At 40.0% G+C, this 15,515-nt stretch overlaps 1 protein-coding gene and 1 pseudogene across 2 annotated transcripts; both read left to right on the top strand.

Annotated features, from left to right (window-relative positions):
• The first annotated feature begins 3,573 nt into the window (after positions 1–3,573).
• Positions 3,574–5,482, top strand: LOC126633479 (protein PYRICULARIA ORYZAE RESISTANCE 21-like). Of its 2 annotated transcripts, XM_050304095.1 has the most exons (4): positions 3,574–3,766; positions 4,204–4,285; positions 4,423–4,803; positions 4,915–5,482. In XM_050304095.1, the coding sequence occupies exons 1-4, from the start codon at positions 3,749–3,751 to the stop codon at positions 5,193–5,195; spliced, it is 762 nt and encodes a 253-aa protein (XP_050160052.1). In that variant the 5' UTR covers positions 3,574–3,748; the 3' UTR covers positions 5,196–5,482. The 2 variants fall into 2 exon arrangements, with proteins under 2 accessions (XP_050160052.1, XP_050160051.1); XM_050304094.1 differs by having other exon boundaries at positions 3,579–3,766; positions 4,423–5,482.
• Positions 5,483–7,376: 1,894 nt separating this feature from the next.
• LOC126631513 (pentatricopeptide repeat-containing protein At4g16390, chloroplastic-like) lies at positions 7,377–10,956 on the top strand (annotated as a pseudogene).
• Positions 10,957–15,515: the final 4,559 nt, after the last annotated feature.

Genomic DNA, 15,515 nt, shown 5'->3' with positions numbered 1-15,515 from the left:
TCTTAACATCATTATATATTTCCTCTCCTTGTTTGATTTATAGGTGAATATAGGTTATGCATTGTGTCTTGAAAGCGAATCATTTAATTAGGTTCCATGGTAATCTGAAGAGTATATGTTGAATCTGATATTATTCTCATAGGAAGCCCTTGCTCAATGTCTCATGGTACTCTCGGAAGGATTTGTTTACCCTGTGCAATTTATAAAGGTAAGAAATGTTATACGTTTTTGGGCGGAGGCCTAATTGGCATGGTACCGAAGAACAAACTAGGATATAAATTGCACAAGGAAAAACGATAAAAGCTTTGGGAAGAAGTTGCGTAAGTATTTCAATCGTGTGCAGTTCTAAATTGAAAAAAAAAAATCAATATGCTTATCTAAAAAAATTTCAAAATCATACATTGGTTGGAGGATTCTAAACTTCATAATCACCATCCATAAATAAATAAATAAAACTTGTTTTTCTCTATGAGAGCTATTAGGGTTTTAGCCAAAATGAAGTAGGATAAACAAAGAATGATCATATGGTTTAAGTATAGTATTTGGGTTTAGTGATAAATTTGAGTTTTATTATTAATTTTATTTTTTACTTAATAGTAATTATGCAATAGGGTAAAATAGACAATTAACATTTAAAATTTAAGTTGGGTGTAAAAATAGGTTACATGAGTTGAAATAAAATTTCGCTTAAATTAAATGGGTAAATCATAAATGGATACTTGTATAACCGCGAGTAATATTTATAATTGATGGATACCCGTTATAACCGCGGGTAATACCCATAACCACCCATTTAAATTTCACGAATAAACGGTTATACCCATAACCATTTGTTCGTCTAAACGATTACCCATTACCGTAACTGTGACCTTTAAATGGGCGGATAACCGCGGTTATCCAAACCTATGAGTATTTTGCCCATCCCTAGTTCGGCGTGTCTCTTATCGTAAGACAAAAATCAAATGTTTTTGTTTTATTCTTAATGGAAACTTTCCATGACTTTTTCATGGATCAAAAAGTGTTTCATAAATGTTTCTTCCTAAGCCATATGAGGGAGAAGGCTAAACGTGTTTTATAAATGTTTCTCTCTCTCTCTGTCTCTCTAGGTGGCTGTGACGAACTTCTTCGGTTCAGTCATGGAAACAATACATACTGATTCAGCTTACAAAGCCCTTTCGAGAACAAGTTCAAGCAAAGCTGAATTCAAGATGCCCTTTGATGAATCAGTCAATGACAACGAAAGCAGAGATGAATTCAAGATGCCCCGCGGAGTTGGCACTTTGGTTGACTGTCGGGCTCTCGCCTGTTTGTAGGGCTACAAGGAAAGGACAGAGTTAGTTCTGAAAGGTGCCGTTGTTGGGCCTTAGGTATAGGTCATGAACCTCGCAATCAAAACTAACTTAAGTGTAGAGGCGCGCCACTGCCATCTCTGTATAGCAGATGTAGAATAAGTAGATTTAAGTCGATTACTTGCGCCCCAAGTTATTCTGACTTCTTATTATCAAATGATGGTCGTGGATGGGTTAAGTCCACATTAGGTTTTTTTCTATGCCTTGAGATCAAGGACTTTTATTTATCTTGTATGGTAAGAGGGCGTAGGTCCAGATTTGATCAAGTCATTAAGTTAATTCATTTTAGGATGGTAAAACCACTAATTTAACCATATCTGGGGGTAATTGGATCATTAAAAGACCTTAAAAGACTTGAATATAGATTGAGGAATGCATTACAACACCAGATCTATTAACTGAAAGACAAACCAAAGAGAGTCGGGTAAGATTTAATCTTGTCGGGCAAGGCTGAACCTCTTGCAGTTTCTCTTCTTTGCAACTACAAGGATTTGGGGATTTAAGGAAGGATGGATGGTAAACAAGTTTACACAAGAGAATCGATACTACAGTATTTGGAGAAAGTAGCAGAGCTTTTACATAGACAAAAGATGTCTTTCTTTCTACGGGAAATCTAAGGCTAAAAGGGATGCAGAATCTGGGCAAAGCGCAGCTTTCTGAGTATTTGCTTGACTGAGAGGCAAGTTGTATATTTGTTTGTTTGATTGGTTGAGTGTCCTTATCTCTGGGCCCTCTTCCTCCTTTTATAGGTGAATTAGCCCGACTGCTTGCAGCTTTGTTCCTGCCCGAAAGCAACTGAAGGGTAGTGACTCATTAGTAATTTACATACTCTACCATTCAGAAAGTGTTTTTGGGCTGAGAGTAGGTCGATTTCCATCAATTGTCACTTCTTACAGGCCACTAGCCTTTGCATTTAATGGGGGAGTGCCCATAAATCTTGAAATGGATAGTCTAGGCTTAGGCGATGGGCCTCAGGCAAAACCTCCTTCTTGCATTCTTTTTGGGCTTCCCTTTCTGACAGTCTAAAGTTTAAATATTAACCCAAACATGATGTCCACTAATCTCATCCTCATTTCCCATGTCGGTGGTATCAAAACGAAACATATCAAGTCTTACGTACAAATGAATGAGCTGTGATGCACTTAATAAATGGACCACTAAAACCTTAAACAAGAAGAAAGGATCAAATCGGATTGATCAACCTTTATCGTGTCACCCAACCCACCTCTATGAAATTGGGACATTCGAACCTCAGCCACACTTTCGTCATCTGGAGCCCACGCTATTCGAATTTTGATAATCCATTCTCTCTCTCTCCAGTACATTGCAGATAATAGGGTTTATTACATTTTTTTTTCTGCGCCAAATTCCACATATATATGATGCATCATGTGTGTACGTATGGTTCTAAAATGATGACGTATCAATTCCATCGAAGTCGTTATCCTAATTACTAGACGTTTCTTCACCGGTTTGGATTAACAAACCAAACTTCAAGTAGCTAGTCCAGGATGGGTGGCACTTGTTACTTTAGATGTAGGGACAACCGGAGGAATTTCCAAGTGCTGTGTGGGGGTGCATGATCCATAATTGCACTTGACCAAACTATGGACCTTACAATATTGTTTTTTCTCCATTAATTTGACCATCTTGAAATAATATTGGCAGCTCTCCTCTCCCCTCTCCACCAACACTATGCGAACTTTAATAATTATGATTAACTTAGTGTGTAATTTTATTTTGATAATGGACTCATAATTATTCATTTACTTAAAAAATAATATTAGCAGGAACTTGGAAAGTACGGAAGGTGACGTGGGTGAATTAAAGCCAGAACATGCATGTGCAAGAAATTGCAACTTTCTGTCTTCGTACAATGAAACTTTTGTCCACAACCTTCCAATATCATCGCATCCCATTGGCCCTATGTACGAACTATTGTGCGCTCTCTTTTTTTTTTTCACTCTTTCTTAACGCAAAAGGATCATTAGATAATGGGAATTCCGTAATTGTGACAGTTCATTGTATATAATACGTTCAGAAATTATTTTAAATTTGAATTTTAAAATTAAATATAAATAATACCTAACGAAAACTGACCGCACGATGTACGATGAACGATCTTCTAAGAAAATGACCTCCTTTTCCTTTCTTAACCAGCAATTTGTCATAATTTTTTTTAAACCACTTTAATCAAATATTTCTCTCTCCCTCTCTCTTTCTCTCTTTCTCTTTTGCTTTGTTCCACAGAATTGCATTCCTATTTTTATATATTTTTGTATGAATATGCATATATAATTATAAAAGTCGGTTTCATGAGAGCAGTCGTCCCATTCAATCATTTTAGTTGAGAAGTTCTCGTTCAGATCTGAGCCTGAGAGCATCCACTACTCACTACAATGGGGGAAAAGGAAAAGGTACCTAATTTTGGTATAGTTTGTGTTCTCTTTTTTTTTTTTTTTTCTTCTGAGGATAAGCAGATAACCAAAATGATGATTTGTATGGCCAAAAATAAAAGGCTTTAAGCTCTTGTTCAAGTTTTGTGGTTACTATTCTTTTATTTATATCCTAATAAGAATTTACGTCCCCTCCTCTGTGCTATTTTGTTGTTTTTTGCCTCTCTCTCTCTCTCTCTCTCTGTTCAAGATTTTGCCACATACCTTCACCATGATTCTTCCCTGTCAGTCAGTCAGTCAGAACCCTGATTGTCCAGCAGCACTGTTCCACTTCTTTTTGTCTACATTTCTGCACAACAATCTTCTGTATATTTATATATTTTCTAAAAATTCATTCTTGTCAATCTTTGGTTAATGTACATATTTTTTTGTATTAATATTAAAAATGGGTAATTCAGGTTACGATTATGGTGCTGAAGGTAGATCTTCAGTGTCACAAATGCTACAAGAAGGTTAAAAAAGTTCTTTGTAAATTCCCTCGTGAGTCTCTCTTCTCCTTGATTCATCTATAATTATTTGATGAAAAACCAAAGTTAAAGTTCTTCCTTTTTGGGAAATTAAGATTAATTTAGATTAAATGTAAACTGAGTAAATTAATGTGTGTTTGTGAACAAAAGAAATACGAGACCAGGTATACAACGAGAAACAAAACCAAGTGGTGATCAAAGTGGTATGCTGCAGTCCAGAAAAGATAAGGGACAAGATTTGCTGCAAAGGTGGGAGTGCCATCAAGAGCATCGAGATCATGAAAGAGCCCGACGTCAAGCCTAAAGGTGACGGTAAGGGTGACGGTAAGGGTGACGGTAAGCCTAAAGATGATGGCAAGCCTAAAGATGACGGCAATCCTAAAGATGACGGCAAGCCTAAAGATGACAGCAAGCCTAAAGATGACGGTAAGCCAAATCCTGGACCACCATCGCCTCAGCCAGTTCCTTGTGTGCCGGCGCACCGACCGCCTGTCCGAACGTGTTGTATGGAATGTTACCAGGGGCATGCAGGTGGGCCATGCCATAATCCTGGACCGCCACCACCTCAGCCGGTTCCTTGTGTGCCAGCGCACCGACCGCCTGTCCGAGCATGTTGTATGGATTGTTACCAGGGGCATGCAGGTGGGCCGTGCCATAATCCTGGACCGCCACCGCCTCAGCCGGTTCCTTGTGTGCCAGGGTACCGACCGCCTGTCCGAGCGTGTTGTATGGATTGTTACCAAGGGCGTGCAGGTGGGCCGTGCCATAGTGGTTATGGCGGGGGCCCAGCCCTGTACATCCAGTATGATGGTTACTATGGAAGGCCTGTGTATGATAGTTACGGCGGGGGCAGCATGGGGTACTGTGTTACCCGCCCTGACTATTTCAGTGAAGAAAATACCTCAGCTTGCAGAGTCATGTAAATCATCGATCATCTTGTTGGACAGTTACATCTTCTTCAATATCGGGATAATATTTTAGCAGTGTTTGTTGGTTTGATATTAATATTATAGGAGGGCCATGTATTGTTAAGTGAATAATAAAGTTGGTTGATCTTGGTGGACGTCAAGTCACAATCACGTTAATATGTTCATTATATCATTAATATAGACTATAGAGAGAAAGAGATACATACCATCACAAAGATGAAGATGAAGATGAAGTTGGTGCCTGCTACAATTTTCAATGCAATATAAGTTTCCATTCCACATTCCCTTCTTTGTCCTGCACAGTGCACATGCGTTCTTATTAGTCATTTCCTATTTCACTCTTGTGAAATAGGAAATGTGAAATGTGGAATTGATAAAAATCATTAATATAGGCTATCTTATTAGTCATTTCCTATTTTCCAAGTTGATTTTTATCAACTACTAATTAGCAATTGGTCAAGAGTGGAATTGAGGATGTGTGAACAGAAGAATCTAGCTACCTATCTCATTTACCTTTTCATTTGTCTTTCTCATTTATTAAGTGTAACATGAATTCTATTAACACTAAAACAAAATTTTTATTTCCAAAAGTAACTTCTCTCTCCTACCAGATTCAACTCTCGTGTTCTAATCTAAACTAATTTTTTTTCTTTACCAAAAATAAAAACCCACCCAAAAGCAAACCCTAGTAGAATTTACGTGACAACTAATGATGAGAAAGACAAGTAGGAAAAGATAAGGAAAAGAATGTAGCTACCATTCCTCATCTGACAATTCTCACCTATTTCATTGTTTCAGTCCCTACATTATTAGATTCTATCATAAACTATTATTAGGGGATTAAATTTACAAATTAAATAATGTGTCACCAATAAGAATGAGCACGTTTATCAATATTTAAGTAATAAATCAATCATCAATTTTCATATTTTTTAATTTTCAAAATTTATTTATAATTCAATCTCCCTAACAATACCTTAAACTAAACAAACCCTCGATCCCTCGGCACCTCCAAATGTCAACAAGAAAGAGAGAGAGCAGCAGCAGCAACCTAGATACGTGTGTAATAATGTGTTTCCAGAAAGAACTACTCCTATGGCTGCTTCTCATTCCATTCTCCTTTTCTTTGTTCGAGAATTGATTGATTTGTTTATAGTAAAATAAGCAAAGGCCAAAACCCCACAAGTCTAATCCAACACCAAGTTTGTATTCTGGCTGATACCATTTCTACAAAACTCACCATTTCCTAATGACTCGTATTCTGTGTCAACAACATATTATTATGCTCAATAGTTAATTTCTTTGGAACATTATGGAGATTTTGGACAGTTAAGATGGTTTTATTATTGATTTTGTATTACGATAAGAGTGATTTTGAACACCTTATGTAACATAAGTGTCCACGAAAAAAATCTTGCGATAACTCATCAATTGTTGCATTTTCTACAAAATTTGTGAGCTAAAAAAACTCACAATTTTGTTATCGTTTGTGATTTCTTTATATTAAACCCATCTTTCCTAGACGTAAGCTTTTGAACATTTGGACCTACAAAACGATGATAAAACTGCTATGAAAAAGCTTAATCATAACATTTTCCTTAATGCTTATGCAAAACGATGCCTATTTTAATCAACTTTTTATCTTATCGTAAAGCTCTTGGAAATTCAAGTTGGGTTTCGAACATCTTCTTAACCCATAAAATCACTTCCAGGCCCGATAGAAGTTCAAAAAGATATTTATCCACCTGTAGATGGACAAATTTGCCCCTATGAAATATTAGAAGGTCCGTATACTCATACTCATCAGGCTAACATAGTAATTAAGTCCCCTCCTATACCCTGGAATGCAAAGCAAAAGAAAAGCACTTTTCATAATCCCAGACAGGGTGAGGAAATGGCTTAGAGCAAGTCCACCCATGGACATTGCTTGGGGACAAGGGAGAGGAAAGGGCCCGAGGCCCGGTGGACAGTGCTCCAGCCTTGGAGAGCCCGAGTGAGGGTGGGAGCACGAGGGTCGGGGGAGGGGGGGGGAATCGACGGGCCTGCAGCCCGAGGACCAAGCCTTATTTAATTTTTTTTGTGTCAGGCCCGTGCTCCTCACTCGCGAGTGGGAGCGCGTCGCCCGACCGGAAATCAAGCGCCAGGGCCCGCGCGTGCAGAGATGCCCAGTGACCGATGGGAAGCCACGTGGCTTCCCACGGTCCGTTCGATCCCAAAAGGTTTAAATACCAGCCGTTCGATGCAAGGGTAATAAAAAGAAAAAATAGTTTTAAAATTAAGAAAATGTACCGTTGTGACACGTGGCACAATCTGGAGTGTTGGAATTCAAATTTTTTTTAAATCCAACGGCAGAGATTAATTATTTGAATAAAAAAATTTTAAAAATGTAAAAATTCCGAAAAAAATTGTAAAAAATCTGAAGAAAAAAATTCTTTTTACTTTTCTATAAATACCACTTCTTCTCCATCCACCTTACACCACAATGACACATGGCGCAACGAGAACGATTTAAAAATTCTTATCCGAAATTACAAATAATTTTATTTTGTATTATTTAAACAAACAAAAAAACTAATATTTTATTGCCTATTTCCAGGGGGAGGGCTCCAAGGGTGAAGAAGATGCAAATGACAATTTATTGTTCATTAATGGCAATTACTGTTCATTAATGGCAATTACTATTCATTAGGTGGATTGAATAGTGGATTGTCAGGAGGGCTCTATGGGTGAAGTTGCTCTATCACTTGTGCTCTTCACCCTCTTCTCTCTTCCACAACCCCCGAACTCCCTCCCGCTCTCTCCCTGGTTCTTCTTCCCCGACTGATTTCCGACTCCGAAGCTCTGTAGTTAACAGCCACAAACTCAGTTTTCCTTCACTGCAATTTCAGTCAAGAACCTCTCTGCAAATACACCATGTTTCTTTGCAAGACCCAGTTGCAGAAGAAGCCCAGAACTTCAAAGCTCCAGAAATTGGAATTATTCAAAGCCCAGATGGAAATTCCAGGTCATTGTCGAAAGGCTACATCTGGGTCAATCCCACCAGCCTCAGAGCTTCACAGCTGCGGCACAAGTCCTACGATTCCAGGTATGCTTCTTTGGTGAAAGTAGATGAGTGTTTGAACTCTTACACTCCGATTGAAAGTGATATTTTTGAAGCTTTAAAAGGTTTAAGGGATAATATTTTGGAACAAGACGCTGTGGTGGTTCTGAATAACATGAGCAATCCGGAAAATGCTTTGCTTGTGCTTAACTACTTTCAGCAGAGGTTGAAACCGAAGAGGGAGGTGATTTTGTATAATGTGACTTTAAAAGTGTGTAGGAAGGGTAAGGATTTGGAGAGAGCAGAGAAGCTGTTCGATGAAATACTCCAGAGAGGTGTTAAACCCAATAATGTTACCTTTTCGACTTCGATTAGTTGTGCTGGGATGTGTTCTTTGCCTGATAAGGCAGTGGAGTGGTTTGAGAAGATGCCCAGTTTTGGGTGTAATCCGGATGATGTTACCTATTCGGCTATGATTGATGCCTATGGACGTGCAGGTAAGGTTGAAATGGCTTTCAGTTTGTATGACCGGTCCAGGACTGAGAAGTGGCGCATTGATCCAGTGACGTTTTCTACATTGATCAAAATTCACGGGCAATCGGGGAATTTTGATGGGTGCTTGAATGTTTATGAGGAAACGAAAGCTATAGCGGCTAAGCCAAACTTGGTTATTTATAACACTTTGTTGGATGCTATGGGAAGAGCTAGGAGGCCTTAGCAGGCCAAGAAAATTTACCAAGAGATGATCAGCAATGAGCTTTCACCAAATTGGGTAACCTATGCAACTCTTTTAAGGGTCTATGGTAGAGCTCCCTACAGTGATGATGCTCTTATGGCGTGTTTACGAAACCGAAACGGAATGGCAAGAAACGGAATTGGATTCTTTTCCAGGCATTCAAGTTGTTTACTAACATTTCCGAAATCAAAAACAAGATAGGGTCCACTTAAAATCAGGAATTGGATCCCTAAATCTCCCGGAATCGGATCCCCTAGATGGAGGTGGTATTTGGATTCCGGGGAGAAGGCTCTTCCAGGAATCCAACTTTTATACCCAAACTACCCCTGCATCTTCTACGTCCCCCTTCGTACCTGTGACTCTCTTTGCCCAATCTGCCGACTCCCTTGCTCGTTCACCAGCTTAATCACGATTCTAGATGATTTTGTGCCAGGATTTGAGACTCGTTCGGTATCTGGAATTGAAGCGGCAGTAGTGGTCACTACACTCTAACACCTGGAATTGAAGCTGCAATGGTGGTGGATCCACTGCTATGGTGGTTGTGGGGTATATTCGGCTGTGTGGTTGGAGAGAGATGGAAAAATAAGAGGGGGAAGCTGAAGGTAGTTTTGGGGTATGAGGGCGCTGAAGATGGTTTTGGGGTATGAGGGCGGTGTGGAGTTTATGAGAAAGAAGAAAAATGAAGAGTTTCTGGGTGATTGGGAACCGGGCAAGGAGATTTGTTGGGTGTAATTTAATTTAATTTAATTAATTAGTATGAAAATAATTTATTTATGTAAGGGTAATTTAGTAATTATATTAGTTTTAATTCCGATTGAAGTGAATTAGTAAACAACTTATATGAACTCAACATCATTCATATTCCGATTCCAGACAGTTATAGTAAACAACTTTAACAAGAATCTGAATCTGATTCCAATTCATTTCAATTCCCCATCAATCCAATTCCTCTCAATATGATTACGGATTAGTAAACGCGCTATTAATGTTTATAAAGAGATGAAGGAAAAGGAACTGGAGTTAAATGTTATTCTCTATAACACCCTTTTAGCTATGTGTGCTGATGTTGGTTACACGGAGGAAGCCGTTGAGATTTTTGAAGAAATGAAGAGTTATGAAACACTGAATCCTGACAGTTGGACCTTTTCGTCCATGATTACCATATATTCCTGTAGCGTGGAAAGTCATAGAGGCAGAAGCAACATTGAATGAGATGTTGGAAGCTGATTTTGAGCCAAATACCTTTATTTTGACATCACTCGTCCAATTCTACGGTAAGGCAAAACGCACTGATGACGTTGTTAAGATATTCAATCAACTCCTAGAATTGGGTATAACACCAGATGAGCGTTTCTGTGGTTGTCTCCTGAATGTGATGACTCAAACACCAAAGGAAGAACTTTGCAAGCTTGTGAATTGCATTGAGAGGGCTGATGAAAAACTAGGGTATGTGGTAAGACTTTTAGTGGAGAAGCAATAAAGTAGTGAAAACTTCAAGAACGAAGCATCACAACTTTTTAACTCGATTGGTTCGGATGTAAAGAAGGTTTACTGCAATTGCCTGATTGATCTTTGTGTGAACCTCAATCTCTTGGAGAGAGCCTGTGAGCTACTAGACTTGGGGATCACACTTCAGATATATATAGGCTTATAGTCAAGGTCTCAGACCCAGTGGTCTCTGTATCTCAAGGGCCTCTCTCTTGGGGCAGCTCTGACTGCATTACATGTTTGGATCAATGACCTATCTCGGGTATTGGAATCCGGTGAGGAGCTTTTGCCGTTGCTTGGAATTAATATTGGACATGGGAAACATAAGTATTAAGACAAAGGTCTGGCGAGTGTATTTGAGTCGCATTTGAAGGAATTGAATGCTCCATTCCATGAGGCCTCAGACAAGGCTGACTGGTTTTTTGACAACAAAAGTTGCAGTCAAGTCATGGTTAGAGTCTAGAAGTTCATCTGAGTTAGTTACTGCTTAGATGTTGGGCTGTTTAGTTTACTGACAAAGCTCATTACACTGAAAATGTAATGTGAAACTGGTATTTGTTGCTTCTCAATTCTCTATTTATATGTTTTTGGAATTCTCTCTGGGCATAGAAAACAGTTTTGTACCATTAGAATTCAACTATGAAATCTTCTTTCATTAGTCTTACAAAGTTAGTGAAGTTCTTAGAAATCTTGCATCGTACTCAATAGTAATGCGCTTGAAAGAGAAGGGACCCTTCCTCATTTTTCCTATTGTCCCTATCTCTTTCTCTCTCTCTCTCTCTTCTCTCTCTCTCTCTCTCTCTCTCTCTCTCTCTCTCTCTCTCTCTAGGACTCTCCCTATCTCTTTCTAAATTTATAATCAATATATGTAGGATAGGACATCAGATGGGAACAAGGTCGATGATGTGATTTGAATAACATCATCGGTTAGATCATAGCTGAATGAGTTCTAAGAAATCGAAGAAGTGAAAAAGTCCAGTTTCCTTTTGTATGCTACGAAAGTTTTGAAAATTCCTTATGATCTAAACCATTTTAGAGTCACTCCAACATGTGACAGGAGGTACAAAACAAGTGTATTGTTGTAACTTCTGTTTCCATTCAATCTATAGGAAAGGCCAATTGGCACCATCACCAGGGCCGGCCTTGAGAATTTGAAGGCTCTAGGTGAGCTTTAAAAGTAGGGCTCTAGAATTATCGAACCCTTGACTCTTTATACATTGATATGTAGAAGAAATAATTCGCTAATACATGAAAAAAATGTATTTCTACATCAAATACTATTAAAAATTAATACTAAAACAAGAAAGATATATAAACGTTAGATAATACATGTCTCGCGTTTCTAGATGCAAATGTACTAATTGAGTTTACATAATCTAAATTGTTATTAGATTAGGCTTTCTAATTATATTTGGAAAAAATACTTGTTTGGGGAGTCTTCATCATGTTTCGAACAAGAGATGGTAACCAAATAAATGCCTTCTTTTCCACTACACCACCAAGTTTTTTGTGTTATCCGTCTTACTTTAAAAGTATTTATATACTAATACATGCATATAAATACCTATTTTGATCACTTTTGACATTGATTGAGTTTTTATTGCCTACTTCTTGCGCGTGGGAGTTCTGGTGTGCCTCAAGGGTAATTTTGTCTTTCTTACCCAAGAATCCACGCGTCGCCTCCATATTTTTCTTGATTATTTTTTGCTCCACAAATGCCCCAACACCTGTTGGGCTGCTCGCAGGAAAGGGCAGCAGGTGTAGAGATCTTCTTGCATTAGGAAACATAGGATTGTTTCCTATTTTGATGTAGATTCCCTCTTTAATTGGAAATTAGATCTTTCTAGGAAAGGGAAATAAATCACTTCTAAAGTCTATTTAAGTCTACCTTAAGTAGATGGTTAAATCAACTTCAGAGAGCAATTTATTCTACCATATAAGAGAGAGAAAACTAGAGGATATTTTTCCCCCTCTCCTAGCAATCTTCTACACTTGCCCATGCAAAGGACCGTACTTCGTTGCTTTCTTCGTCTTCTCCACACCGCATTGAGGTAAGAAAAGTTTAATTTTCCTTGTCTTCTTCTTGGACAGTGCTGTCGCGAGGTGATGCGGCACGTCGGCTGACAAGGGCCATGAGTCGACTCGGCATGGGCCGAGAAGTGTTGTGGCTGGGACCATTACTTGGGCTGCTCGGCTTGGCTAAAGCCAAGGGTAGCTATGCGACTAGGGCCGCGAATTATGAAGCTAGTGCACAATGCTAGACGAGTCGCATAGCTCATGTCATTTGGGCTCTTCGACCTGATGCTGGCCAGGCTGGTGATTGAGATAAATGAAAAGGTCGTGGGCCTCATATGCTACTGGAATACTAAGCATGCAGGCCTCCTGCCTACTGGTCCGAGAGAAAAAATGAGGGAAAAGCCAGCATGGGTTGAGAAAAAATGAGTACTGTGAATGGCGTTGGTTGCTTAGTCCTCTTTGCCAGGAGAAATGTGAGCTGCTCCCGATAGAGAAGATAAAAATGATCAAGGCAGATACATTGGCTCGTCTGATTGTTGTCGTGGAGCCTACTATGAACTTCCCCATCTGCTCAACAGGTGCCGGTTGAGAAAAGACCAAAAACTTCCTCTACTGCTCGTGAGGGTCCGCCTGTTGTCGAGATGCTTGTAATTGACTTGGCTTATTCCAATGGGAAGAAAAATGAAGCTGCTAGATATGAGCTTGTGACGTTTTTCGTACTGAAAATGGCTAGTAAGATTATTGATAGGATTGCTCAACTGCAAGATCTTGAGCGTGCTATTTCTTAGCTTCGTTCCGCTGCTTATGCAAAGGATGAAGAGTTGATTGCTGTTTATAACTAAGTGATCCACTTCAAGAGGGTCGTTGATAGGCTTGAACCCCAAGTGTTGGAACTCCAAGGTGCACTGAAGATCAACGAAAGTTTGAAGAAAGAAGTGGATAAGCTGCAGTGCATCCGTGTTCGTCTTCTCAAGGAGAATGAGCAGCTGAAAGGTGAGAAAGCTGGGCTTGAGGCTTCGCTTGTTTAGAGTTAGGCCGATTTCTACAAGCTGGGTTATGTAGATCATTTATTTGGTAGGCCGTCTGACTTAGAGTTTGTTGGGAAAGACTTCAAAACCTTCTCTATTTCTCCAGAAGACTTGCTTGTTTTTACTTTTAAGGCATTCATTGGTGAAGTAGTCGGAAAAGTTGGTGCCCAGGCTAAGGCAGCCGAGGGTAAAGTGCCGGATGGTACCGCTACTGAGAGCGTCGCGACTGCTGAAAGTGTGGTGACCGAGTAGTGGTGGGATGTCCAAGCTGCTGAAGAGTAGTTTTCTAGGTAGCCTTTAGGATCTTCTTTATTTTCCTTGTTTCTTTTTGCTTTGCTTGAACCCTTTGGTATTTGCTAGCCGTTTATCAATTTTGCTAGAAAAATTAATAAACTTGCTTCCTTCGCTTTTCTCCATCTTTGCTTCTTTAGTTCATGCCCTAACAGTAGACTTTATAGGCCAGTGGCAGGCATGCTACCTTTCTATAAGCAAACAGGTCTGCGTAGCCTATGCAGCCGTAGGTGTTGGAGTAGAACTTTGCAAAGTTAGTCATAGGGTCAGCAGCCAGATGCCTTATTTACAGAAGCAGACAAGGCCGCATGACCACTAAGCTGTTAAGCTTGGCTTTCTCTAATTTCGTAGGTTGTGTAGCAAGTATCACAACACTTTAGGACTTGGTGTGGGTCGTTCCGCACTTTGGCATAAGTGAAGCTCATCGATTGCGTAGCATGTCGGCAATGGATAAAGCTCAATATATGAGCGCTAACTTGTTTAAACTTTCACAGAAATGTACGGTTGTATAAGTTTAATGCGGCTTACTACTCGAAGGGCAAGCCGTACTGCGTAATATGCCCCCTCCGTTTCTGGGACCCGGTTCCCCGCGGATTAGGCCAAGAGACCCAAAATCCTTCAGCTAGCTAAACCTTGAAAAAGACCATTGTGGTTACTTCTAGGAATCCCGGCACAAGCCATCATTCACCTAGTATACTAGGGCAGCTCGGCTCATCCAAGTCTGGATATTCAGAGTGTAAAGTTTATCCTCCCACCTTGGAGAGCAAACCCATGTGGGTGTCGGGGAATTGGTTTACCCTATCGCACTGGAGAGCAATTAGTTTATCCTCTCGCACTGTAGAGCAAACCTAGTTGGGTGTCAGGAGTTGGTTTACCCTCTTGCACTGGAGAGCATGGTTGGTCCCTCGAGAGGCACAATTCCTGCAATGAGTCCCTAAGAATGGCACGGTCTTCTTTTTAAAGTGCATGAGTGATCAGTTGTTGTAAGCATGCAGCTGAGCCAAGTTGTAGATTACTTATGAATTCCTCATTGAAAAACAAGGGAAACGAATGAGAACTTAGCTGTAAGGTTGAAACTGCATAACAACTGGATAATTATCGGCTCGCGAGGTGGTGCCCGTCAAGCTGCTTAAGTCTTTGGGCTTTGGTGTAGCGGAAGGTCACACATGGTACTTCCTCAGATTGTAAGTGTTCCACTGCTTTTCGATCTCTTTATCATTCATGGTGTCGAGGGTGTAACTACCTTTGCCACCTACTCTGCTGATCTTGTATGGAACTTTCCAGATGGGATCCATCTTTTTGGAGCCTTCTCTGTGGGCAGTGATAAAGGCTTTTCTTAGGACTAGATCTCCGGGCTGAAACTGCCGGATCTTGGCCCTTTTGGTATAGTTGGAGAGGAGCTACTGCTGGTAGGCTGCGATGCGAGTGATGGTCTGCTTGCGTTTCTCTTCTGCCAGATTTAAGTTTGTGGTTATCTCCTTACTGTTCTGCTCAATGCTTGGCAGTAGAGTGCTGATACTTGGCACGATGACATTAGGAGGAATGATTGCTTTTAAACAAAAATGCCAAAGAGAAATGAGTCTCATCGGTGGCTCGTTGTTTGGTGGTGCGATATGCCCATAGATATCCAGGGAGTTCGTCTGGCCACTTTCCCTTCTTGTCGGTGAGGGATTTCTTGAGGCAGTCGAGGATTGTCTTGTTGGATGCTTCGGCCT

The sequence above is a fragment of the Malus sylvestris genome, chromosome 8 (genome assembly GCF_916048215.2).
Source record: "Malus sylvestris chromosome 8, drMalSylv7.2, whole genome shotgun sequence".
Lineage (NCBI taxonomy): Eukaryota > Viridiplantae > Streptophyta > Magnoliopsida > Rosales > Rosaceae > Malus > Malus sylvestris.
This window is presented reverse-complemented; position numbering and strand designations above follow the sequence as displayed.

Bases quoted from the DNA above. Each gene is read 5' to 3' on its own strand.
- LOC126633479 (XM_050304094.1), top strand. The intron at 4,286-4,422 runs GTGAGTCTCTCT...TGTGAACAAAAG, and splicing joins AGTTCTTTGTAAATTCCCTC to AAATACGAGACCAGGTATAC.